This window comes from Talpa occidentalis, unplaced genomic scaffold, assembly GCF_014898055.3.
Source record: "Talpa occidentalis isolate TD23 unplaced genomic scaffold, MPIMG_talOcc4v2.1 talOcc4.15, whole genome shotgun sequence".
In the NCBI taxonomy this organism is placed as follows: Eukaryota; Metazoa; Chordata; class Mammalia; order Eulipotyphla; family Talpidae; genus Talpa; species Talpa occidentalis.
Genome location: NW_023601543.1, coordinates 30,501,700 through 30,527,266, shown reverse-complemented (window position 1 = coordinate 30,527,266; position 25,567 = coordinate 30,501,700). Strand labels below are relative to the sequence as shown.

General features: G+C 41.3%; 2 protein-coding genes across 3 annotated transcripts in view; one reads left to right on the top strand and one right to left on the bottom strand.

Annotated features, from left to right (window-relative positions):
* Positions 1-25,567, top strand: part of IL1RAPL2 (interleukin 1 receptor accessory protein like 2) — a 972,543-nt gene that overhangs the window by 461,178 nt on the left and 485,798 nt on the right. For both annotated transcript variants that reach the window (XM_037512149.2, XM_054695626.1), the window contains exon 2: positions 178-451. In XM_037512149.2, the coding sequence (XP_037368046.2) occupies positions 178-451 (274 nt within the window). The remainder of the gene's footprint in view (positions 1-177; positions 452-25,567) is intronic.
* Positions 16,209-18,248, bottom strand: TEX13A (testis expressed 13A). Its single transcript, XM_037512151.2, has 3 exons — positions 18,148-18,248; positions 17,042-17,533; positions 16,209-16,947 (listed from the first exon to the last, which is right to left on the bottom strand). Exons 2-3 carry the CDS (start codon positions 17,498-17,500, stop codon positions 16,240-16,242), a joined length of 1,167 nt encoding a protein of 388 aa, XP_037368048.1. The 5' UTR covers positions 17,501-17,533; positions 18,148-18,248; the 3' UTR covers positions 16,209-16,239.

Below are 25,567 nucleotides of genomic sequence, written 5' to 3'. Positions count from 1 at the left end.
TCATCTGATGGGATCACTGGGATAATTGAGGTAGCTCATGTTATCTATTAAAAAAGAAAACATTTGATCCCTTGCCTGGCTCATCTTAAGTCCTCAATACAAGTTCACTATGATTGTTGTGTTTCCCATTTTTAGCAATGCTCATTACATCTCATGCCCAATTTGGTTTTCTTTCAGTGGATGGCTGCATTGACTGGTCAGTGGATCTCAAGACATACATGGCTTTGGCAGGTGAACCTGTTCGAGTGAAATGTGCCCTTTTCTACAGTTATATTCGCACCAACTATAGCATGGCCCAGAGCACTGGACTCAGGCTTATGTGGTACAAAAACAAAGGTGATTTGGAAGAGCCTATCATCTTTTCAGAGGTCAGGATGAGCAAAGAGGAAGATTCAATATGGTTTCATTCAGCAGAAGCACAAGACAGTGGATTCTACACGTGTGTGTTAAGGTGAGTGTTGCGTGGAAATTTTATTTGCACAGCTGTATTTTGATTTGGTTTCATGTGCCTCTCATATGCAGTGTTTGTGAAAGTTGCACTGCATGTGGAGCTTTAGTAAATTCAATTCTAATTATTTGTTGGAAATACATAGCAAATTCTTATCAAGTTTTCATAAGATGGGACTCCCACTATTCTGTGTGCTCATTTAATTTAGAAAATTTTGTGATTCATTTATTCCCCAACTCCACCCTTACCCCAGGGTATTTTGAGTGTTAACAGTTGTTTTTGGGTAGAGCCAGTTGGCTCAATCATCTTGATATCTGGCCATGAAAATGACCTAAAGTATCACTTAGGCCAAGGTCTGTCCTTGTCGATGGAAAAAATCTCAAATGCTGCTTGGAGATCTTTTTAGCAAATGCAGTACTGTTGAAATTCTTCATAGATTTGCTTTGTGAATGTTGAATCCACTGTATTTAAATATTGAACATGGAACCCTGTAGATACACAGTCATCCTGAGTTCCTGGGTACCATTCAGGGAAGGTATCATAGGTATTATTGCTGTTGATAAGAAATTTACAGTGAAAAGCAAATCTGTTTTATCCTCAGGGATTCCACAATATGTCCTTCCTTCCCCCTCCACCTCAGTGCTAGGATCTAGGGTCTTGCAGCTCAGATAAAGGACTGCATTAGATATTGAAGTAGGTGTCTAAATGACCTTTAAACTACCTTTCAATTCTGCCATTTTGGGAGTCTCTGATCTGGCTCACCAGGGACCTATACTCTATTATTTGATTTTAACTTCTTGAAAATGCAGACCCTTCCTATTTTTGTCTCCTGTGGATGGACTTTGTCTGATGCCAAAGCTGTGTCACCTCTTCCTCAAAATCACTTGCAGGCCCCTGGTGAGGCCTCATTGTTCAAAAGGCCAAGAGAACAAGGTGGTGTATAAATAGAGAATCTTCTTGATGCTCTAAGAATCACGTGTGTGTGTGTGTGTGTGTGTGTGTGTGTGTGTGTGAGAGAGAGAAGTGTTGGGGAAGTAAATGGTGAGTTTAGTCCTTATGGTGGGACAAAACTCCAGGATATTGACAGAAATAGCAATCATTTGGTGATAACCAATATCGTCTCCTACTTGGGCAGCTCTTGGCAAAGTTGACAAGTGGTATAATTCACCTTCAGCAACTCTGTATTCTTATAGGCTGCTACTACTCTTTCTCAACTCATCCCCTCTATCCATCCTCATGAAGTCCTGCTAGTCTAAAATAGATCTTTTTCTCTCCCTACTCCATTTTCTTTTTTGTGTGTTTTGTTTTCACAAATTAAAAATTTTATTTGCAAAGCTTCAGCCCACTGTGTTATCAATTACTGAATCTATAATTGCTCACTTCCCCTGCCCTGCTTATGTCCCCAGCCCTGCCAAGCTCTCTTCTCTCCCTCTACCTTCATTCCCATGCTCTAAGCAGTGTTATCAGCTTAGTGTGTATCCTTTGCATACCTTCTCCTTCCTCTTTTTTTTTTTTTTTTTTTTTTTTTTGTGGGACCCTCTCAGTGGCCGGGGAACTGACTGGTGGCGCTGCAGAGGCTGTGGGCAGCCTCACAGCCCAGCGCTCAACCGCTGCGCCACCAGGGGAGGCCCTCCCTCCTCTTTTAATTGTATAAACATATGCCTGGGGATGTTTTCTCCTCATTGTTAACATCAGGAAAGGAGACGTCTATATTTATCTGCATTTTGTTTTCAGAGTAAAAATACATAGTGGAACTTGTTCCAAGTCAATTGATAGCTCACTCATCCTTTTAAGTATATAATATTGTCTTTTGCTTAACTCACAATTTAGTCAGTCGTTTCTCATTGATGTGTGTGCACTTTGTCTAGTGTTTGTCCATGCAAAGGAAGCTATAGTTAATTAAAAAAAACCTTCCCCCTCCCTCTTGAGTAATACAGTTGATTTCCAAGCCCTGATAATCACTACAATTCTCTGAAACCGACAAAGTGAATAAATCATTGCCTTGAAAATATTTAACATTTTCCCTAAACTACTTTAAATATATTTTCTTTGCAGATACAACATCAGATGCATTTGCTAACAACAACAAAAAAGTGCCCCCTCCATGCTTTTGCATAAGCTTTTAAATTGTTGATCAGTTTTGGATTTACAGAATTATAACAGAAAAAATATAGAGTTCCTATGTGCCCCCTATACTCATTTCTCCCTACGATTGACATCTTGCTTAACTATGAAGTATATGTTGTAATTAAAGAACCCATTGTGGCACATGATTATTAACTAAAGTCCATATTTTATTTATATTTCCTTTAATTTACCTTAATGCCCTTCTTCTGTTCCAGGATCCCATTGGGGATACTGCATTGCATTTTGTTGTGATGTCTCCTAAAACTCCTTTCGGATTTCTCAGACTTTCCTTGTTCCTGATGACCTTGATGTTTTTTGTACTACTGTAGAAAATCCCTTGATTTGGATTTATCTATTTTTTTTTCATGATTATACTGGGTTGGTGTGTTTTTAGGGAGGAAGATCACAGAGGGAAAATAACATTCTCATCCCCTCATATTAAGGGTACAAAGTACCATCATGACTTATCGCTGTTTATAAAGACCTTGATCACCTGTCTCAGGGTAATGTGGACTTTCTCCCTTTACATACTGTTCTCTTTGGATGAATGTATTAGTATTCACAGTACATACTTGAGGAATGGACAGCTATGCGCCATCTGATTAAGAGTGTAGAATCTGCATAAAATGATTTGGAATTCTTTTGCATGGCTCTTGGTCTCTTCTCTGTCATTCATTCAATCTTTTAGTTACGTCATTATGGACGTGCAGATATTTAATTATGTATTGTGTCATAACCCAATAATACTTTATTACCTGACTCATATTATTTCATCTTTGTCTATTGTAAGCTCTTTTGGTTGGAACATGTGTCTCTTTGACATAATCTCATCATTGTGGTGTTTGCTTTATTTTTCTTGCATACAAGCATTAAAAGAAGCTCCAGGCTTATGTTGTTTTCCTACTCCAGTCCTAGAATCAACCATTTTTTCCTAAGGAGACCTGATTCCTTTCCATGGAAGGAATCTAAGACTGGGGTACTAGATTTGCTTGTTGCTACTAGAGTGTCTTTGTTTCTAGGTCCTGTCACCTGATAACCTATAAACTTTTAAACAAATCCTAGTACTATTTCATGAACATATGGGATTGCCTTTTGCCTCTGAAATCCTTTCCTATAGGTGGCCCTCTCTTTCAACTACATATCAAATTGGTCTTGTTTGTATCTGTTAGAGATATTACCTAAATCAGTGGTTTTCAACTCACTTCTAGATTAGTAGAAGAGAAAGGGATGGTATTTCACTGAGCAGAGGCTTAGATTCAAACAAAACTGATGACATCCTTTATTCAAACAGCATGTCTTAGGGAGAGATTGGCGTATGTGGAACTTTTGACTATTATTCCTCATGTATGCCTCGGTAAGAAAAAGAACTTGGGGAATCCCTGTTCTAAAGGAAGCGGCAGTCTTTTGTCAACTCACAGATACAGAAATCTCTTCCAGAATGACAGAAGTTAAAGAATTAGCCTTTGGCTGTGAATAATAGGCATGTATTTCAGATCTAGAAGTAGCCACTGATTCCAAATATGTGCTGAGTGAGAAATTCAGTTTGTATAAGCAATTTTATACAATTGACAAGAGTGTGGTATTTTTTAATGTAAATTTTATTTTTTATATTCCCCATACAATTACAACCCCCTTATTTTGACCCCAATCCCTCCTTTCCCCGCCCCCCACCCCCCATAGAGTGTCTCTGCTTCATAGTTGTTTGTTCATTTCGATATTTTCTTTCTTACAGTTATTCTTTTTCTTGGTCCCTTGTTTAAGTTTTCTAGATTCCTGCTATGAGTGAGACCATCCGGTATTTTTCTTTTTCTTTCTGGCTTATTTTGCTGAGCATGATCCCTTCCAGCTCCATCCATGTTGCTGCAAATTGCATGTGTTTATCTTTTTTGAATGCTGAGTAATATTCCATGGTGTATATGTACCACATCTTCTTGATCCAGTCATCTATTTTGGGGCATTTGGGTTGTTTCCAAAGCTTAGTGATTGTAAATAGTGCTGCTATGAACATAGGGGTGCAGGTGCTCTTTGGCATTGATGTTTCTGTGTCCTCTGGGTAAATACCTAGGAGTGGAATTGCTGGATCATATGGAAGAAGAGCATGGTATTTATTATGAAAAATGCTTTGGATTGGGCAATGTTCACCTGAAACCTCCAATTTGATACAACTTTAAAGTAATTATGAATGATTTTTCCTTGCTTTATTGAGCTCATTGTAATTACTCTATTTCAGTGTGTTTAAAAAGAGGCAGATGTGAAATATTTAGTAAATACTCTCCACCCACTTGAATCATAGCAAGAAAAGCTTACTGTCTGTGACCTTTCAGTAGCCAATTACTCATTTTTGTGTTTTTCTTTGGCCAGTCTCAAGAGTGATTTGATGAATTTCTCAGCATGTTAGTGGGTTAGTAATAGAGGAATGATGAAGTGAGTCATCATTTGAGAGGCAGAGCCAATCAAGAATTACTGACTTACCTCCTTCCCACCTGAATCTTCAATGGAGGCACTTAGTAAGATAAAAATGATGAGAGTAATCTTATTTGACAAAAATCTCGCATATCACTTTCAAAACAACGGTAGCAAGGGGTGTCTTAAGGCGTGCATGAAGAGAGATGTATCCATGTAATTCTGAATTGAATTCACAGTTATTGAACAAAATGATTACCTATAACTGAACATCTATTGAAACCTGTGTGTTTGGGGCTAAAAATGGGCACGTATAGAGAATCAACTAAAGGTTGAAAACCACTCTGATCCTTTTTCTCTCAAATGAAATAAACACATAAGTAACTACCTTCTTAAATGGAAATATAATCCAACAATATAATTTTGTTTTTTTTAATAATCCTTGAAATAAGTGAGGTTCCCAAAATCTGTACATACCACAGAAACACTTCTAAAGGGTTTGTTAACTGAATTTATCCATCTCTGAGGCATAACATTTGCCTTGCTATGTGTCACATTTGAGTGTTTAATGTGCCAGCAAAATAATGCCATTAGAGGGGATTTTTTTTAGGGGGAGTTGGGGGAAATGGGGGTAGATTTGAAACAAGAATTGTAGCATTTTGCTATTTATTGAATCTATACAATAAATATATGAGGGTTCATTATATTCAGGTATTTTTTTGCATGTGTTTGAAATGTTCTATGATGAAAAATAAATGTATGTATAGTAGTTTTGCTAGATTTTGATGACCCTTAAATGATACCTATAATTGCTTATGTACTATATATTTAATGTTTTATGTTTCAATCAACAAACATTCATTAAGCAGGCTCCGTGGGATTTACTCTGTCATATTATGAGGAAACCTGTGTAATTGTGAAACTAATTGTGAAAAGTAATTGTTCTAGTCTACCTAAGACTTGAAGAAATAGATTTTATCACCTTCCACCCTCCTACCCTAGTCCCCACCATAGTTACCAAGAGCTTTTCAAGGATGGTGAACATGTCTCATAATTCAACTGCAGCTTAACTATTGATCCTTGAGAAGTTTAGTGTCAACAAATCAGTTGCCAGTATAGCAATTTCCAGGAAAGCATATCATTTCGGGTAGGAGAAATGAAACCCTGAATCTTCCAGAATTAATTGACCTTAGAAAAAGTTCAAGATTGTACACCAGGGTTTCAAGACAATGGCAATACCTTCTCTGACCTGTGTAGGTTATAGTGTGATGCAATTAGTTGTTTATTCCTCCTGTTTTCAGTTATAAACAAGAGTCCTTGATCTACTTATTTTTTGCAGCTGTTATGCATAAAGGAACATATGTGACCTGTAAACACTACTTTTTCAACCTTTAAAATTTCCTAATTTACTTGTTTATAAAATTATAGGTAACTTAAGTAGAAAATTAGTATCAACTGGAATTTATTTTAATTTAATTAATAGTAGCTTAGTTAAACTTAGAAATATAGCCATGATCTTGTATATTCGTACTGTACTGCTCAGAAATATAACATTTTATTGTACAAAACCTATATGATGTTGACTCCATTCAGTTTATTGGAGGCAATCAGATGTTTATAAATTAGTCATTGTGCAGGATTACATGCTTTGTAAGAATTGATGGAATTAAAGGGCTATATTTGATCATCATAAAGCAAGAGTTAATTTTTATTTTTTAAATTTTTTAACGATTTATTTATGCATACAAGAACTGGGGTACAGGCCAGAGGTGTGGGGGTTGAGAGGATTCACCAGAGACAGAGTGGGGAACAGAACAGGCAGACTGACTGAAATACACTATTGAGGGGAGCAGTGGGAGAGTTAGGAGAGGTCTGCTGCGCCATATGGGTTGCTTCCTGGCCAGGGATTGAACTTGTGCTGCAGTGGCTGCGGATAGCTTCATAGGTTGTGTCTTAACCCCTTGCGCCACCAGTGAGGGCCATGAGTTAATTTTTAAATGATTATTGGTTATCTAATTGACACTGGTATTTACTTTTTTCATCCCTGTATCAGTAGGCAAACTTTGGTTTCTCTTTTATGATTATTTTTCTCATACCATATTTTGAATTTGCATCTCTTATAGTTGTCTTCCTTCCGGCATAATTTAAATATCATAATCAGTCATTTCAATCCCTCCTATATTCCCTGGCCTTTTCTCTCCATTCCTTCATGTTGCTGAGTTGTGAAAACCATAACGCTATTTAAACTAAACTCTCTGTCTATGCTTTCTTCTTTATCCTTGCAGCTGATCTTAGCCTAGGGAAAATTATAACGTTGACGGGTCTCACTTTAAATTCATCATCATGATCCTCAAATGGACCCTTAATGCTGTCAAATAGTTTCACTGTATAGCCTTCATGCATCCTGTTCCCCAGTTTCCTATTACTGTTTCACCTCGTTTTCTCTCTTTAAAACTCCAACATCTCCTCCCCTAGTTTCACATTTTATTGAAAAATTGAAGCAATTAGAAGAGAATTTGCACTGCATCCACCAACCTACTGTCCTCTCGTACCTATATAGTCTGCTTCTAAGTGTCTTAAAAGCAAAGACGAACCTTGCGCCTGTGTAAGGCCAGTAATCACTGCACTGGAGCCTATCCCTTTTTGATTACTCAAGGATATCACTTGAGCAATTCTTCCATTTCCTATATCATGAAATATTCTGTTAATCCTGTATCATGTATATCAGCTTACACACAGGTCAGTATTAATGTGATCTACAAAAATCTCTCAACTCCATTTTTGCTGCCAGCCCCTGCCATTTCCTTACTTCTATCTGCAACAAAACTACTTCAAAGAAAGGGTTGTTTTCTCTCAAATTATTGCACTCCTCTCAACTAATGGTCTATTAACTCCATTCCAATCAGAATTTACCTCCACCACTCCACCAAAATTGCGTTTATCTGAATCCCCAGTGATCTCAGTAACACTCAATCCAACAGTTGGATCACTCATTGTTCAGTCCTCCTGTTTCTTGATCAGTGCATTGGGCACAGCTGAGCACTTTTTTTTTCTTTTTTGACACATTCTTTACCTGACTTCCAGACAATCTCATTTTCCTAATTATCATCCTACTCATTAGTTACCCCTTTACATTCCTTTGCAGTACCTCATATTCTCCCTGACTCTTAGTATTAGAGGATCCTACAAGGTCTGTTTTTCAGTTTTTGATCTCTACTCAAACTCACTCCCTTCGTGATCTTTTATGGTCTTATAGTTTTTAATAACATCTGTACACTGATAACTCCAAAATAATACCTTCTAGTTCAGGCCTCTCTTCTGGAACATAGGCTCTTTTATCCAACAGATTTTTAGCATATCCATTTGGTGTCAAAACTAGAATGTTGAAAACTGTAATGATCTTCCTCCTGTCTTACCATGGTTTCCTAGAAAACAGACTTTGAGAGAACACCTCATGTGTAGTAGGAAGTGCCATCCTAGGGAAACAGGATTGAAGGGAAACAGAAGTGAACCAAGGAAGTAGGGACAGTATTCAAGATAGTTGATCCAAAAGGAGAGATGGACGTGAATGTACCTCTTTGCTTCCATCTCCTATCATCCATGGGGTTATCCCACAGGTGTTAACACCTTCAAATTTGGGGAATTGACACCTAGCAAGGTAAGACCTGCATGACAGGAAGGATCCAACCTTGTGAAGATCCACAGAAAGAAAGTTCCAGTCAAAGTGTATAGCAAGTGCAATGATCATGAAACAAGAACCGGGTGCTTATGCTCAAGGAAGCCAGAGAAGGCTAGACTGGACAGAATGCATTGAGCTGCGGGAGGTATTCTAGATGAAGATGGAGAGGCAGGCAGGGGCCAGATCCTGTTGCACGTTATTGGCCAGGAATACGAAGTTTATTTTTATTTACAATCAGGCAAAAGGAGAATGTTGTATTGTATCTGTTTGTTCATTTTAAGCTGGGAGTAATATGATCAGATTTAACTTTTAAAAATGGAGTGTAAGAGCCTCCTTGGTGGCACAGGGGTTTAAACACAGCACTCTCAAGCTATCGCCCGCCACTGTAGCACAAGTTTGATCCCTGGCTGGCCAGGGCACAACTCACATGGCGCAGCAGACCACTCCTGCCTCGCCCACTCTCCCCTCAAAAGTGTATTTCAGTAGATCCTGCCTGTTCTGCTCCCTAATCTGTGAGAATCCTCTCACCCCCTACACCTCTGGCTTACACCCCAGTTCTTGTATACATAAATAAATAAATCTTTAAAAAAATGGAATGCAAGGAGACAAGCACAGAAAACAAGTTGGAAAGCCATTGTATTAGTTGAGGAAATACTTGATGGGTGGAGGGGTAGCTATGGTGATGGCAAGGATGATTTGATAGGACATACTGATATATTGAATGTCAGAAATGAGAGAAATAGTTGAATAAAGGATGATGACTCTTATGGTTTTATCTCAAGCAACTGAGTGAATCTGAAACTGAGTGAGAGAAGTCTTAATGAGGGGTAAGAATAATAATTTCTACCTCAGGGATACTGATAAGCACGTAGCACCAGTGCAGACATAGACAAAGTACTCAACACTTCTGTGACACTATTATGACACATTAATCTCATTTCTTATTTTATTAACACTCCACTATAATATTAGCTATGATTTTTTCCCTCTTGTTATATGGCAAATACTGTGAATCCTCAGAATAACTACCTGTGAGGTAGTTCATACCTATTGAAGATGATACAAGTGATACTCATAGAAGTTAAAGAACGTGCCCTTGACACATGGCTAGCAAATGGTGGAGCTGAGACATGAAGCCAAGTCTGTCTAGCTCATGCACATAGTTTTCTCTGCTGTCTTTTTTGTTTATTACTTATTTTTCCTGTTCTTTAGCGGTATCTGTATATCATAAATACTTATATATTTCTGTGTATATTTCTGCTTGTATAAGTTCTGTGATTCTGTTTTCAGTTTTCACTTACACAATGTAGTCTTGTGATGTTGAAATTCTGTTAATTAAAGATGGACAACACATAGCAGTGAAATAGGGATACTAAGTTCATGTTAAGGTTAAGTTAAAGAACAATTTTTCAGAGAGAAAATCAAATTCCTTGTCTTGCAAAGTTGGAAATGCTTTGTGATCTACTTACCAGTTTTCAACCAGGATGCAGAAGTACTTAATAGTTGTTTTCTACTAAAGAAAGGAGATGGAGTAGCCCTCTCAGAAATAAATCCTTAGCTGGTTCTTTCCTTTTATCTCAAACGTCTAAGACAGAAGACTTGTAATAAGTTTGAGAAGCATGTGCATCAGTATATGATCACATTGATTGTGACCATAATCAAGTGTTAGGTGTCATATATATATATATATTTTTTTTTTTTTGTAAAGAACTCATTGCATGAAACCCCCTTCCTGCATTGACCCGAAAGTTGCAGTATTCCAGAGTGGTAGAACAAAATGACTGTGTATTCCTTCCTAACTTGAGTTTTATTTTTATTAAAAGGGATATTTTATTAATTATATCATTTCACATATAAGGCATCTATTATTCATTAGACAAACAATTATTGAGCATCTACTCTGTGAAAGGTAACAAAAAGGAAAAAGTTGAATTGGCAAGACTTCTGGCTCCTAACAGACTAAAAGGGGTATTGGGATATGTGTAAAAATTACAATCAAATATAAGTCAAATAAAAGATAGGATCCCATGTAATCAGCACAGAATTGTATCCTAGGAGAAAGTTCAGCAACTAAACAATTTCAGTAGTTTGAATTCTTAAGTATTGACTGAAGTCCTTTAAGAGACATCAAGGGTTGCCCATTTTAACCTCCAGGAACATTTAAAATTATTTACATTATTTTCATGTTCAATATTTCTTACATACCTAAGCTGCCCAGAAAGTACGTCATTTACTCCTCATTCTGGTTTTTTTTTTTTTTTTTTTTTTTTTTTTGTGGGACCCTCACCGGTGGCCGAGGATCGAACTGGCGCTGCAGAGGCTACAGGCAGCCTCGCAACCCAGCGCTCAACCGTTGCGCCACCACGGGAGGCCCTACTCCTCATTCTTATTCCCAACTAAAAACTTATTGTGGTGTGTATGCCCAATTTTTTCCTCTCTCTCCTATTTTCGTTTTCCATCACTTGGATTGATTTTGTTTTGTTTTGTTTTGTGCTCTTTAGAAAGTCTTGCTCTTTTTTCCAGTGTAATCGAACTAACATTGTTCCTTATGATTCTTCAACTCTTTTTGTGCATTATACCTATTCTGCACAGTAAAAACCCAGGGACTGATGTGGCATACCAAACACCTATAGAAATTGCTGGATTTGGAGTGACCCATTCAGCCAAAGAGACGAACATTGTTAGAGGGCAGAGAGAGGGTGAAAGCTACCCACACTAACTTAGGGTCTTATCTTCCACCAAACATGACAGTGAAATTTCCCATTAGAAACGGTATGATAAAATAGTAGTAGTGGAGAGTAGGGGAAGAAAGCTTTTGACATACAGAGTTAGGGGTGTTGAGGATCTAAACAGGCAGCAATTGTACAGGTATTCCCAAGCAGAGAAAAAGTGTTCAAGGGCAAGTAGAGACAAAAATCAGATTTTGACTAAGACATTGGTCTCCTTGAAATTTCCATTTCTTTTCCTTACCCAGTGGAGTTGGGAGTTTCTTCCAACAACATCATTTTATTACCTGGGGTGGGGGGGACTTTGGTTTTGCCTGTTCTTTTTTAAATTTCTAACTTTGATGTTGCAGTTACATTTTTGATCTTCCATATATGCACTTGTTCCACTCATCCTCCACCAGACCACCAGTGCCAGTAAATACCCCCTTTGCCTCCTACCCTGCTCTCTCTCACCCCCCCCCGCCGGTTCCCTGGGGTAACCATTAAATTTTTTCACTAAGTCCAAGATTTAGCCCTGCTATATTTTGCCTGTTTTATGTTTTTTTTTTTTGCTTATTTATATTCCACAGATGAGTGAAACAATGTGTTATCTGTCTTTCAGTTTCTGACTTACTTCATTTAACATCATCACCTTGAGGTCTATCCTTTTGGTCCCAAAAGCCAATATTTCATTTTTTATAGCTATGTAGTATTCTATCAAGTATATATTCCAAGACTGTCCACTCATCTATTGCAATTGTGGACTGTGCTGCTATGTACATAGGCTTACATAAGTCATTTTATATTATCGTTTTCCTATTTTTAGGCTTAATACCTAATAGAGGTATTGCTGAATCAAATCATATGGAATTTCCATTTTTCTTTTTTTAAAAAGATTTATGCACAGAAGAACTGCAGTGTAGGCCAGATGGGTGGGGGGCGTGTGTGAGTGGATTCACCAGAGACAGAGTGGGGAGCAGAACAGGCAGATCTACTGAAATACACTGCTAACAGGGAGCAGCGGGAGTGACGAGAGGTCTGCTGCATCATATGTGGGTTAGCTCCCTGGCCTGGGATTGAACTCAGGCCATCACGGTGTGCCTTCGAGGTTGTGGCACTGAGACTTAACCCCTAGGCCACCCAGGAGATACACATTTTTATTTCTTTAAGTCTCCATACCACATCACAGCAACATCACTTTAAAGCTGTCTTAACTCTTTATATTCCCATCTCACTAAGTATGCTAGCCCAAGGTCTCAAAGGCTGTATCAGATGATCTCTGTCGGCTTTGTTGTGTATATTTAATAATCAAAGTGAATTAGTTGTAAATTAAATTAAATCCTTCCCTCTGGACCTAGAGAGAAAAAAACCTTTAAAATGGGTGTAATATATGAAATATAAAACCAAATATGAAACCCAAATTTGAACGGACTGCATCTTTTACTGGGAAAAAAAAAAATGTTATGAAAACAAGTTGTAACACCAGACACTTGTGTCTGCTGCCCTTCTGAGATTACTCACCTTTCTTTCCAGGTCTCCTACCTCGGTCCACTGTCCTCCCTTTGGATTTCTTTCCATTAGGACCCATAGCAATTGGGTCTTCCATGCAGACTGATGATCCTTTCTTTCCCTTTCCCCACTGTCCACCCCCAAAATACTCCTCAATGTGTCATCGACCAGAAGCCCCCTGCCAGCCACTGTGTTCTCACTCACTCAGATGTGTTGTCTAAGGGACACACAGGCTGGAGCTCACTTCGTTCCAGTTCCCTTTGCCACACAGATCAATGTCTATTTTCTTCCTCTCCTCCTTTCCCGAAGGACTAGGTGACCTTTCCAAACCAACTCAAACCAGTAAATTCACTTTATTTTTTGTTTATTTGTGAACATTTTATTATTTTGTTTTCACAACACAGAAGTTCATAAAGTACTCCAAAAATTTTTTTTTTGTGAAACAAATTTTTCCATACTTTTTAAAACAAGCTTACTCAAGCATAAATCCATAACATAAGCAACCATAAATCTATCTATCTGGGGCCTCCCCGGTGGCGCAGCGGTTGAGCGCTGGGTTGCGAAGCTGCCCGCAGCCACTGTGGTGCCTGTACAATCCCCGGCTGCTCCCCGGCCACCGGAGGAGGGTCCCACATGGCGCGCAGACCTCTCCTGCCGCCCGCTGCTCCCCTCAGCAGTGTACTTCGGTCCTTCTGCCTGCTCTGCTCCCCGCTCTGGCTCTGGTGAATTCTCTCACCCTCCCGCCCTTCAGACTGTACCCAGTGCTTGTATAAACAAAACAAACACACACACAATTAAATAAATCATAAATAAATAAAAATACATGCCTCTTGAAAAAAAAACTTAAAAAAAATCTATATATCTGCCTATCGTATATATCCACACTTACACAAATTAGAGGCAGTGAGTTTTACAAACAGTAAAGGGAGCCTATCATGAATTTTTTTTCATTACACAATAAACATGGCTCCAATACAGCACTGTGCATATGGTCTCATTCTTGTACGTATCTCGTGCGTTGTCGTGCTTTCTTCAGTTACCTCATTCCCCAGGCCTCAAGCTTCCCCCATATTCAAAAGCACCCTCTCTGGGCCACATCTCCCACCTCACTCCTTCCCTTCGCAGCCCTGGAAGAAGAGCCTCCCTCCCTGACTGCATTTCCTCCATTCTGGCTCACTCTGCAGTTTGGCTTCGGGGCCGCCCCCACCGGGATCTACTGCAGATCAATAGTGCAAGCCTGACCCAGTGAACACTTTCCACCTCGGTCTTAGGGGGTCCCTGCAGCCCTGCGCACAGCAGAGCACACTAGCCTTGCACGTCCCTTCCCTCTGTTCTGAGGGCCTGTGTACCTCATTGCCTCCGAGGTCCCCAGCCAGGGTGATCTGGCCCTCCAGTGGCCATGTGGTGATATCCGGAGCCATTTTTGGTGGTTATAGCCAGGGCCGGAGCGGGGGTGTGCTAGTGGTACCGGTGGCCAGGAATTACATCTTGTAACATGTAAACATCATCAGTGTACTGCACAGCCCCCTGTAGCAAGGGATTATGCAACTGCAAGTGCTGAGAGTGCTGAGTTGGGAAACCCTGCCCTAGAAGGATGTACACAAGCCCAAGGGCATTTCTGACTAGGGATCTGGCCCCCAACCCACACCTGCCCCAACAGGAGACACCCCAGAGTCGCATCCAGCTGCTGCAGAGAGGTCCCAGGGACACGACTCCTCAGTCTCTAGGTCCACAGTCCCTTCATGATGGCCGGGGGTGCCTCAGTCTGTCCAGGTATGATCCTCCCCATCCTTCCCGCTGCGGACAAAACCAGAGTTAGCCCCTTCGGCACTGAATAGCCGTGGGTGAGGGGGACAGCCCGTCCTCTTCCCCCTCCTTGTTCACCCTCCCTCTTGAGGCTGATTTACACGGGGATAGCCTGCTCCACCTTTGTGGATTCACTGAGAGCTTTGTAGCCAGGCTCCCCTTCCGTAGCTGTCATGTGGTAGATTGGTGGAGAGACTCCCAGACTGGACTCTACTCTTCAGTCTAGACCAGCAAGGCCTCGGGCACTGTCAGCTGCTGACTCACCTCCTTGGCAGTGGCACGAGCTCCCGGGTCAGATGTGTTCCTGATTCTGCCTCCTGGGAACTGGGAAGGATTCTCCTGTCAAGGGGCTGAAGTCATAGCTGTCCTCATGTGCAGCCAGCGCTGGTGTCCTCCAAATGCAGCCTTGGTTCCGTTAGGGGAGGCAATCTCTGCAGCGTTGTCAGTCCGGGTTAACGCCAGGCCTGTTTTGATCATTTCTTGGGGTAGAACTGGCTCAGAACCTGAATGTTTCATTTTGTGGAGACTCTCGAGATGCAGGAATCCCCGCTCCCTTTCTCTCCCTCGTGCACCTCCTCAGTCCAACATTTTCTTTGATGGTCTGTTTTACAACTGCCTTTCTGGAGGCAATTTCTGACTTAGAAATAATCTGGTTACCACAAACAGGAACTCACTTCAAGTTAACTAAAGACAAAGGGTCTCTGTAAAGTGGTTTTTCTCGTAGCACTATTGCAGGAAGGTAAAAAGTGGTGAGGTCGCCTCTCTCCATCTCTGGGGTCCTAGGGTATACTGCTCTGTGCTGCTCTGCGCCTGTCTGCTCTGAGACGTCATACTGGCATTCTCTAAAGACACCGCATATCTATAAAGCACCTGGTTCTGCTCCCCACAACCAGGGCCAGACCTCAGCTGTGATCCACGTGTGTGTGCCTCTGACCTTGGCCCCAGCTCCAGGAGACCCCCTGCTTCATTGCCCAACACCATCTTAAAGGACTCTGTCTCTCTATTCAGATTCAGATTCTCCAGCCGGAGAATCCGTTTGGTTCAGGATGGGTCAGATGACCATTCCTGCTCCAGTCATGTAAGACCTAGTTTGGGGGTGTGGGGAGTGGGCTGTTAAATACATGCCCAGTGTATAAGGTACTAGGTTTGGGGACAGACGGACACACAAATAGAAGCTTCAGCAGTTCTAGAGTATTAAGTGCTAATTCTCTGGAAGACACACAGGGTCATCAAAACATGTCTGTCTCTGTGTTTCTCTCTCCCCCAACCCCTAATCTATACCCTCCCTAGCCACCACCCTATACCCTACTTCCCTTCCCTACCCCCCTTTCCACCCCCCTCACCTCTCACAACTCCCTTGCCCCACCCATCCACCACCCACCCCTCCCCCCACCCATCCATCCCCCACCCATCCACCCCACCTCTAACAACCCCCTTGGCCCTACCCATCCTCCCACCCACCCAAGCTGCCTCCCCCCTTCCCCAAACCTTCCCTTAAACCCCCCTCCCCCAGAAATTGATTTCCCACTGGGATATATTTTTGTTACTTTACATTTCTGAATTTAAGGATTTTGTAGCCAGATTCCCCTCCCACAGCGGAAACAAGTTTTCCTCCGTGAAAAATTCACAGCTTTACACCAAGGGCAGTCCCAGTCCCCAGGCCTACGAAATACTAGAGCTCTTTTCTGCAGGCTGGTATCTAAGTCTTTCCTGTCTGTTTGAAGCTCTTGAGGGTCTAGTCCCTGCCCCCCCAGGTCAGACAATGAGCTAGCATCAGCAGAAGGCATCTGAGATGGCACTACAGTTGCTGTTGGTGGAGATGGTGTGGGTGTGTCTTGGAAGGGGGATGAAGGGCGTGGGTATGAGTATGTGAATGAAGGAGGGAGATGGACATGAAGGGGTGCTGTTGAGATTGTGGACCCACGTCGCACCGTGGTCCCAGAGAAATAAAATGTGGTTGTTTCCACTGACTTGCCATCACCCTCCCGCTGCCTACCCGCGGTGTAAATTTTATGCTTTAAATTTCCAGGCTGCACTACACCTCCACCCAGCTCCTTTGTGGCCATGGCTCCTTCCTCCTCCTCTGGTTTTTCTCCTGCTTCTTCTAAGACAGCAGAGGCTTCACCGGCAGTGGGAGCAGGAGTAGCAGCGGGAGCAGTAGCAGCCGCTCCCACTGACTCTTCCTTCTCACCTGTTCCTTCAGTCTTCATTCTCCTGACAGTTGCCACTAGTGGCCCCTCTGCAGCCCAATCAGGGGGAGACTCCATCTCCTGGAGAGAAGTGGGCAGGGTTGAGAACCGATCTGGGGTAGGGTAGGGGGAAGAGTCAGGGAAAGTGAGAGTGGGTCAGTTGGAGTAATCTTACCGCCCGGAGGAGCTTCCACCTCAGCAAGTCCCTTTCCTTTCTCATCTCTGCTAGATTGGCCTGGGTCTGCCTCAGCCTTAAGGCTGCCTCATTGCGCTCCAACTCCTGTTGCGTGTTCAGCTCTCTCACGTCTGTGGCCAAGGACTGCGCAGCCGACTTGTGCAGTTTGGCGAAATCCTGCAGCCACTGCACCCTGCGTGCATGTAACTGGCTCTGCCTGTAGGCGAAGCGCATGCCCAAGGCCAGGCTGCTCCAGGCACAGGCCTCTTTGGCCTCGCTGGGCACCTCGCTGTCCTCCAAGATGTCCTTGAGTTTGTCCTCCACCTCGTCCCAGGACAGGAATGTATTTGCGACATAGAACTCTGGGCCATTCTCGTGACCTGCTATCTTCTCATTGATGAACTCCAGAACCTTGCTATGCCGGAACCCACCACAAGGGTCGTCAGGTTTCAAGGCCATGGTGACAAAATGCCTCAAAAGCTTTAGTTGGCCCTGGAGGGGTAAATCAATCTGTTCTCTCACCCCTTCCCCTCCTTATTCCCACCCCTTCCCTCTAGATATTCTCCCTCCCTTGCCTCCCATCCCCTCCCCCCTGAGCAAGTCCACTCTCCTGAGACCCTCCCGCCTCGGACCCCCACCCTGGCCACCCCCCTCAGCCATGCCCCCCTCAGCCACACACCCCTGCCGTGCCCGCCCCATCCTGCCTTGGCCACGCCCCCGCCGCCCCCCCACCTCGGCCGCCCCCCTACCTCGGCCAACCCCACCTCAGCCACCCCACCTCAGGCAACACCTCCCCCCCACTCCCCCCACCCCGCCTCAGCCTACGCCTCCCAATCCCCGCCTCAACCGGCTCAACCGACCCCCCCCCCCGCCCCTTCACCCCACCTCCGCCCACCCCCCAACGCCAACCCCGCCTCGGGGCCCCCCATCCGCCCTCGGGTCCTCACCCCCGCCTAGGACCCCCCCACCTCGGGCCTCCAGCCTTGGCCGCCGCCCCCCTTCCCGGCCTCAGCCACCTCAGGCCCCCCAACCCCGCCTCGGGGGCCCCCCACCCCACACCCTCCACAGGCTTGCCCCGCCCTAGGACATCTTCCACAATACTTTACCTTTCCTGCCCCAATCTGTGTGGTAGCAGCCTAAACACAGATCTCTGAAGCCAGAAAGGTAGTTGATATGTACCTCTCCCCCTGCTAGGGCTCTGAGGAAAGAGAGCCTTGGGCCTAACCCTGAGGCTTTTCTCCGTTGGGCGATTCCAACTTCGAGAGACTGTAGGGGTGTGCTCGATTTCTCAGGGATTATATTTTCTCCCTCCCCAAGGAATTAAGGGAACCTGTTACACTGTTGAAAGTTTTTTAAGAAACCAGACAGCGGAGCTAGCATATATACTTAGATCCATTTATGTGAAGTACTTGTAAGGAGGTAAAAAAAAAGTCTCACCTCCTACTTCCACCCCCCCACCATAATGGTATATCCCACACCGCGAGTACTTCCTGGCCTAGAGAATGTTCTGGAAACAGCCAGAACGTGTCACTAGTCAAGGGTAATCGCTAGGGGGCGCTTCTGTAGTGACTGTTCTAGACTGTCGATTTCCAGTACAAGGATCCACGAACTTTCTGGAAGGATCAAGTTGTAATAATTGAGACTTAATGAAAAGAACCTCTCATGTTACTCCGTATAGCCACAAAGTAATCATAAACAGTACTTGAAGTTATGAGTGTTGCTAGGTTCAAATAAAACTTTATTTACAAAAACAGGCAGCTGGCAGTATTTGACGTGTACTTTGCCAAGTCATGAACACACACTCCCTGTGTGTTCCAAAGATATAAGGATTTCACATGTTTGTAATTTAACGCTCTTTCCGTCCGTCAAGATTTGATTCTATTTTTTAGTATAGTCCTGTTTTTCAACATAAAAAACTCAAAACTCCACTTCTTCCTTTTAAATTTAACTCTCTCCACTTCTCTCCTCCTGCATTATTTATGTACCCAAGGAAGTAGCCATGCAAAGATACACTTATTTTCATTTTTAATTCATTTTTCAACCTGAAAAATCAAGCACTTTTTTTTATTATGTCAGGAACTCTATAAACTATTGTAAAAGAAAAAAAAAATATTCTCTAAGGATATTATGCCAGATAGTGATAAAAATAAATAAATCAGGTATTAAAATATTATCTTAGAAGGTGCTTAACTCCTAGCGGTTGAAATCCCACTGTTTTAGCTGTTTTAATTTTTTCCAGTCTAGAATTTTATTAGTATTCAGAATAATTCAACTCCCTCATAGCCATGAATATTTTGTATGTATTCTTATCATACAATGCCCTGTTGTTGCACAGTGATTTGAAGTATAGCTAAACAAAGCAAAAAATAGTTTTGGCTTTACCACCTAAAGACAGGACTGCTGTATAACTGTATCTAATTTTTTTTTTCTGCAGTACATACACATACCTTATTGGAATTAATGTATTGTATCATTTTCTTTTAATATATTATAAAGGAATTTAAAATAATATTTTGTGTTTTCTTCCATTTCAACTTGATTGTTTTATTCATCAGCCCTCAGCAGAAAAAGTTGATGTTTTGGCTTGGTTCAGAGTAACTTTTGTGGAAAGACCATTCCGGAGATAGTGCTGAAATTAGGATGGTGTAGAAAGAGGGTAGATAATGGAGTAAGCCATTAAGTGGTTGCCACAGTAATAAGATTTAAACTAAGGTGAAATTGGGATGGAGTAAAGAATATAGAGAACTATTTGGTGGGTAAAATTCTTGGTAGTTGAGATCAGAATGAGAGAATGAGTAGGGTAATTCCCAGGTTTCTGCTAAAGGGTTTCTATTCTAACTAAATAGTGATGCTATAGATTTAGATGGAGAATAATAGAGAAGCTATATGAGTTGAATTTACTTTTAGACATACTTCGATATTTATCTGTGGAGCATTCTAATAGAGATACCTCATGCATGCTTAGATATGAGTGTAGAACTTAGGAGAGACATCAGCACTGGAGATTAAGTATTTAGAGGTGGAAGTTGCATTAGAAAATAAAAATGGTTGGAATAACCCAGAAAGAGGATATAGAGCAAGGAGAGCAGAGTGCTAAGGACATATTCCTGCCGTGTCTCCATCAACCTCTTCCTTTCTACTGTCCATTCTCATTAATGATTTTATAGCTGACCCACTTTCTCCTTTCTTTTCTTCTAGCCTCAGACTATCTTTTACCCTATCTTTTTTTATTTCCTCTAAAATACTTCAAACATGGACTTTTTGTGCTTATTTGTCTCTGCTGTCACCCTTCTACTGCTGCTTATAAGTACTGTTAGAAAATCAAAAGTAAATTATTCTGTAAAAAATGAATGCAAGAAAACCTGTTATGTTGCTGTTGTGATAATGCAGGAAAAACATGATTAGGGCTTAAACTGTAGCAGAACCTAGATGAGACATCAGATACACAGAAAACATTGAAAACGGAATTAGCAGCGTGTTAACCAGTGGTATATGGGGAATAAGTGTGGGTAGGTAGAGCAGAGGACGATATTAAGGCATCTAACATGAGAAACTCTATGGTGTGACGAGTAATGCCTGTAATCATAATAGATATTAAAGGAGCAAGAACAGGGTTATGGGAGAGAATATAACTACCCTTTAATATAAGTTCATGACAGTCATGTGAAATCATACATGGTAGTACTGGACTTGCATTCAAGAGAGAGGAATAAAACTAAAATGTATGTCTTCAGCACTTAATTTGTGGTTAGAACTTAGTGCTTGAACAAAATTGCTGGAGATGAAGGCTGGATGAACAGAAGAAAAACACAAACAAAACAGTGGAAGAAATCCTGAGACCTGGAGGAAAATAACCAACATTTTGTGGAGAGGCCAAAGAAGAAAATCAGTAATATAATTATGAGGTGTGGTCAGAGGTAGGTCTCTTGCCTGCCTGTGATGATGTAGGTGTTTCTTTTCACAAATATTTTCCCTTTGCAAAGCAGCAGGGACAGCTCTCCTGCTCACCTGTGACTATACAGATAACCTCTCTTCTCTTTTTTCTCTTTCTCCTAATAAACCTGTCATTTTAAAATTTAAAAAAAAAAAGGAGTGGTCAGAGAAGTAGGCAATCATGAGATATCTTAGAATGGTAGATTTAACAATTTCAAGAAAATTTACAAATGTCAAATAATTTACAGAGATCATGTAGGATGAGAGTTATTGGGTTTGACTAATAAGTTATTCTTAGTAAATTTAGTGATAGAATTCAATAGAATGATGTGTTGGAATAGTGGGTCATTAAGTTAGAGCAACATGAACTAATTTTGTTTTTTGTTTTTTAAGATTTATTTATTTATTTATACAAGCACTGGCTACAGTCAGAAGCGCGGGAGGGTGAGAGAATTCACCAGAGCCAGAGTGGGGAGCAGAACAGGTAGACTGAGGAAGTACACTGCTGAGGGGAGCAGCAGGCGGCAGGAGAGGTCTGCGTACCATGTGGGACCCTCGCCGGCGGCCGGGGTTCGAACCGATTCTGCAGAGGCTGCAGGCAGCTTCGCAGCCCAGTGCTCAACCGCTGCGCCACTGGGGAGGCCCATGTACTAATTTTGAATGTTGAAAAGCTCTTTCAGTATTTTAAGATCTCTGACAGTCACAGTTATGATCGATAGGCAGGGGTCAGACAATAGATAATAGAGGCATAGGATGTGACAGTTTAGTTGCTAAGACAATTAGCATATATAAATTTCAACACAAAGGCAGGGAGAGTACATTTACTACATGGGAAGAAAGGTAACTACATATAAATAAATTTTGTTATTTTTTAAAATTAATTAAGTACCATTGTTCAACATCCTTGTTAATATTTTGACAATATAGGATTTCTCCCAGCAGGTGTTATCACCATAGCTCTCCTTCCACCAAAGCACCCGTTGTCCTCACCATAGTAAATTCAGTACATTTCAAGAGTTTATAATGTAACTCAGGCAATAAAGCAAGACTTTCATGAATAATATGAGAATAATTTTGGAACAAGATATTTACAGATATACTCTGTCACTGGTGATTCCTCTCACCCCCCACAACTCTGGCCTATACCACAGTTCTTGTATGCATAAATAAATGTTTTTTAAAAAGCAGTGAAAATGTAACAAAGAGTATTTAGAGAGGAGAGTGACAAGACAGCAGAACAGTCAGTAATTCCTGAAAGAAAACATAATTATAACTAAGAGCAAGTTTCCGAGGGGAGGGACCCATGGAGCAGTGGACCAGGCCAAGCAGGTAGTCCAGGCTGGTGAGGCAACCCCTGGTTGCCTAGGGAGTCCCCCTGCCACAAATAGCTGAACAAAAGTGGCAAGTGTCACTTATTCAGTAGTCCCTAGCAGGCCCCAGTGAACTCTGGGATGGGTCCTAGATGCAGCCCTACCACTGGTGAACTGCTGAAGAGCTCAGTGATCTCCGGGCACATACTGGAAGCAGCCTTCACCATAGTAGGCCTGGCAGATCTCAGCAACTCTCAGGACAGGACCTGGGAGTAGCGTAGACCCAGCAGACCCTGGCAAGCCCTAGAGTAGGCCTTGACAAGGGACGCAGACCCTACAGCCTCTGGCAGAGGCAACAGCAGGGCATGGTCCCCTCTGGCTGTGGCTTCTAAAGGAGGTGCCAGAGGAAAACTCTTCAGAGAGAGAGTCCCATGGATAGGATTGAGATCGATCATTCCTTGGACAACAGAGACCAGTGCAGGTTTCAACAAGGTGGATACTGAGGAGACTGACACTGTAGTGAACCGGAAGCGAGTGGAGATAAGAACCTGGGGTTTGTGGTGTGAAGTAGGGGACACTGGTAGCAGAGCTGTCAGCTCAGTCAGGGGCCCTAGGGAGAGGCGAGGTGTGGTATGGAGGTACACACCTCTGAAAGAGGAGAAAAGCTTGTGGAGGATCTGGATTGCTCCACACATACCTGTCCCTGGCAAAGGTAAGAGCAGAGCAGGCATTTGGGTCTGTACTATGCCTTTCTCCCTCTGGGATTGGTGGTTAGCTGGTGAGGTACACTGAGAACACAGGTAGTGCAGTCTCTCATCCCAAATCCCAGAGAGGAGGGATAGTGGGGTGCCATGAACACAAAGTCGAAGGAAAAACATATTAAAAATTAGAGAGGGAATAGATAAAATAGAAGTCAAAAAGACAATTCAATGTATCAGCAAAACCAAAAGCTGTTTCTTTGAAAAAAATAAAGTTGAGAAACCTCTAACTAGACCCGCTAAGAAAAAAAAAAAAAGAAGGTATAAAACTCAAACCGAATCAGAAATGAAAGAAATTACAAAAGACACGTCAGAAATACAGTGGAATATAGGAGACTTATTTGAACATCTATATGCCAACACATTGAACAATGGAAGAAGTATATAAATTTCTTAGAAGCGTACAACTTTCCAAGACTGAGTCAGGAAGAAACAGAGAATGTAAATGACCAATTACAAGACAAGAAACTGTACTAGTAATTAAGTCTCCCCAAAAACAAAAGCCCAGGATCAGATGGTTTTATCAGTGAGTGCTATCAAATCTTCAAAGAGGAACTAATACCTTCTCAAGGTTTTCCAAGAAACTGAGAAAAAAGATTGTTTCCAAACAGATTTTAGGAGACCAGCATTATTTTGCTACCAAAAGCAGATAAGGATATCACACACACAGAAAGAAAGCTACAGACCTATAACTAGATGCAGACATAGAAATCCTCAACAAAATATTAGCAAACTGAATTCAACAATACATTTAAATGATCATATATCATGATCAAATGGGATTTATTCCCAGGATGTCAGGATGGTTCAACATGTGCAAATTGATTAATGTAATTCACCAGATCAACAAGAGGAAAGAGAATAATCACATGATCATATCAGTGGATGCAGAGAAGGCATTTGACAAGATTCAACGTCCATTCACCATAAAAACATTTTATTAAATTATGGATTCAGGAAACATACCTCAACACAATAAAGGACATATATGCCAAACACACAGCTAGCGTCATGTTCACTGGTAAAGAAGTGAAAGCTTTTCCTGTAAGATTGGGTACATGACAATGATATCCACTCTTACCATTACTCTTCAGCACATTGGGAGTCCTAGCTAGAGCAATTAGGGAAAAGAAAGCTATGAAAGAAATCCAGATTGGAAAATAAGAAGTAAAACTATCATTATTTGCAGATGACATGATAATATATTAGAAAACCCTAAAGACTCCCACTAAAAAACTACTAGAATCAATAAATCAGTAAAGTGGCAAGCTACAAAATCAATACACAAAAGTTTGTTGCATTTCTATGTGCAAGTAATGAAGTAGAAGAGAAAATAAATCAAGAAAACAATCCCATTTACAGTACCATCAAAAGGTATTAAATTCATAGGAATAAATCTAACAAAGGAAGTGAAAATTGCAAAAATCTGGAAAAAAACGAGAAGACCTTCAGTAGGTGGAATACACAGACAATGGAATGTAATTAGGTGCTAATAAGAAATGAGCTTTGAAGCCATGAAAATACATGGAGTAATCTTAAATGCATATTACTAAGCAAAAAAAAAATCTGAAAAAGCTACATATTGAATGATTCTAACTATCTGACATTTGGAAAAGGCAAATCTATGGAGGCAGTAAAATGATAAGTGGTTTTGAGGGATGGGAGGGTAGGGATGAAAAGTTAAAGCGCAGAGGATCTTTAGGACAGTGAAAATATCTGTATGGTACTATAATGGTAGAAATCTGTCACTATACATTTGTCCAAAGCCATAATATGTACAATACTGAAAGTAAACCAGAATGAAAGCTATGGACTTTGGGTGTCACTGATATGTCAGTGTAGAGTCATCAGTTGAAACAAATGATCAGTTCTGTTGGGGTATATTGATAATGGGTGTATGTGTGTGTGTGTGTGTGTGTATATATATATATATATATATAAATAAACTTTTTTAATGTAGGTGAGAAAACTTTAATATTATCATTTTATGAAGACCCGCAACCTTTCATACTCAATCAGATTACATTAATGAGCAACTGCTATGTGCCATGGTGTTTTTATATATTGAAAAACAGATGTAAACTTACTACTGTCAGAAAAATATCTATGCTATAATAAGAAGTTGGAATACAGAATCATCTGAAACAGATTTGTCCTTTTTATTCTATAAGTAGAATAGTTTGGGGCTTGGGGGGTGTTCTTTTTTAACAAAGAATGTCATCTTTTATAGATGTTAGTTCTCTTCTGTAAGATTGTCAGTGTAATAAATAGGTTTTGAGTTTATGTACATTTTTTCCCCATTAAGAAAAATTTGGTTAGTAAACAAACAAGGATTTATTGAAGGTATGATCAAAGAATGCTTTATTAACTGTTTTTCTCTCCTGCTGACATGAAAATTAAGCCTTTGGCATGACACCGATAATCTCTATCCTAGGACTGTTCAAACATAATTTCTTTATGATTCATGATGAAGTCAGGAAAAAAGGTCAACCCAAGGACTTGAACCGAACTAGACTGGAGTAGCT

Excerpts from the sequence above, each read along its gene's own strand:
- TEX13A (XM_037512151.2), bottom strand. The coding sequence starts at position 17,500 with ATGGCCTTGAAACCTGACGACCCTTGTGGTGGGTTCCGGCATAGCAAG. Across the intron at positions 16,948-17,041 it reads GGTGGAAGCTCCTCCGGGCG|GAGATGGAGTCTCCCCCTGA; the intron begins GTAAGATTACTC and ends ACTTCTCTCCAG.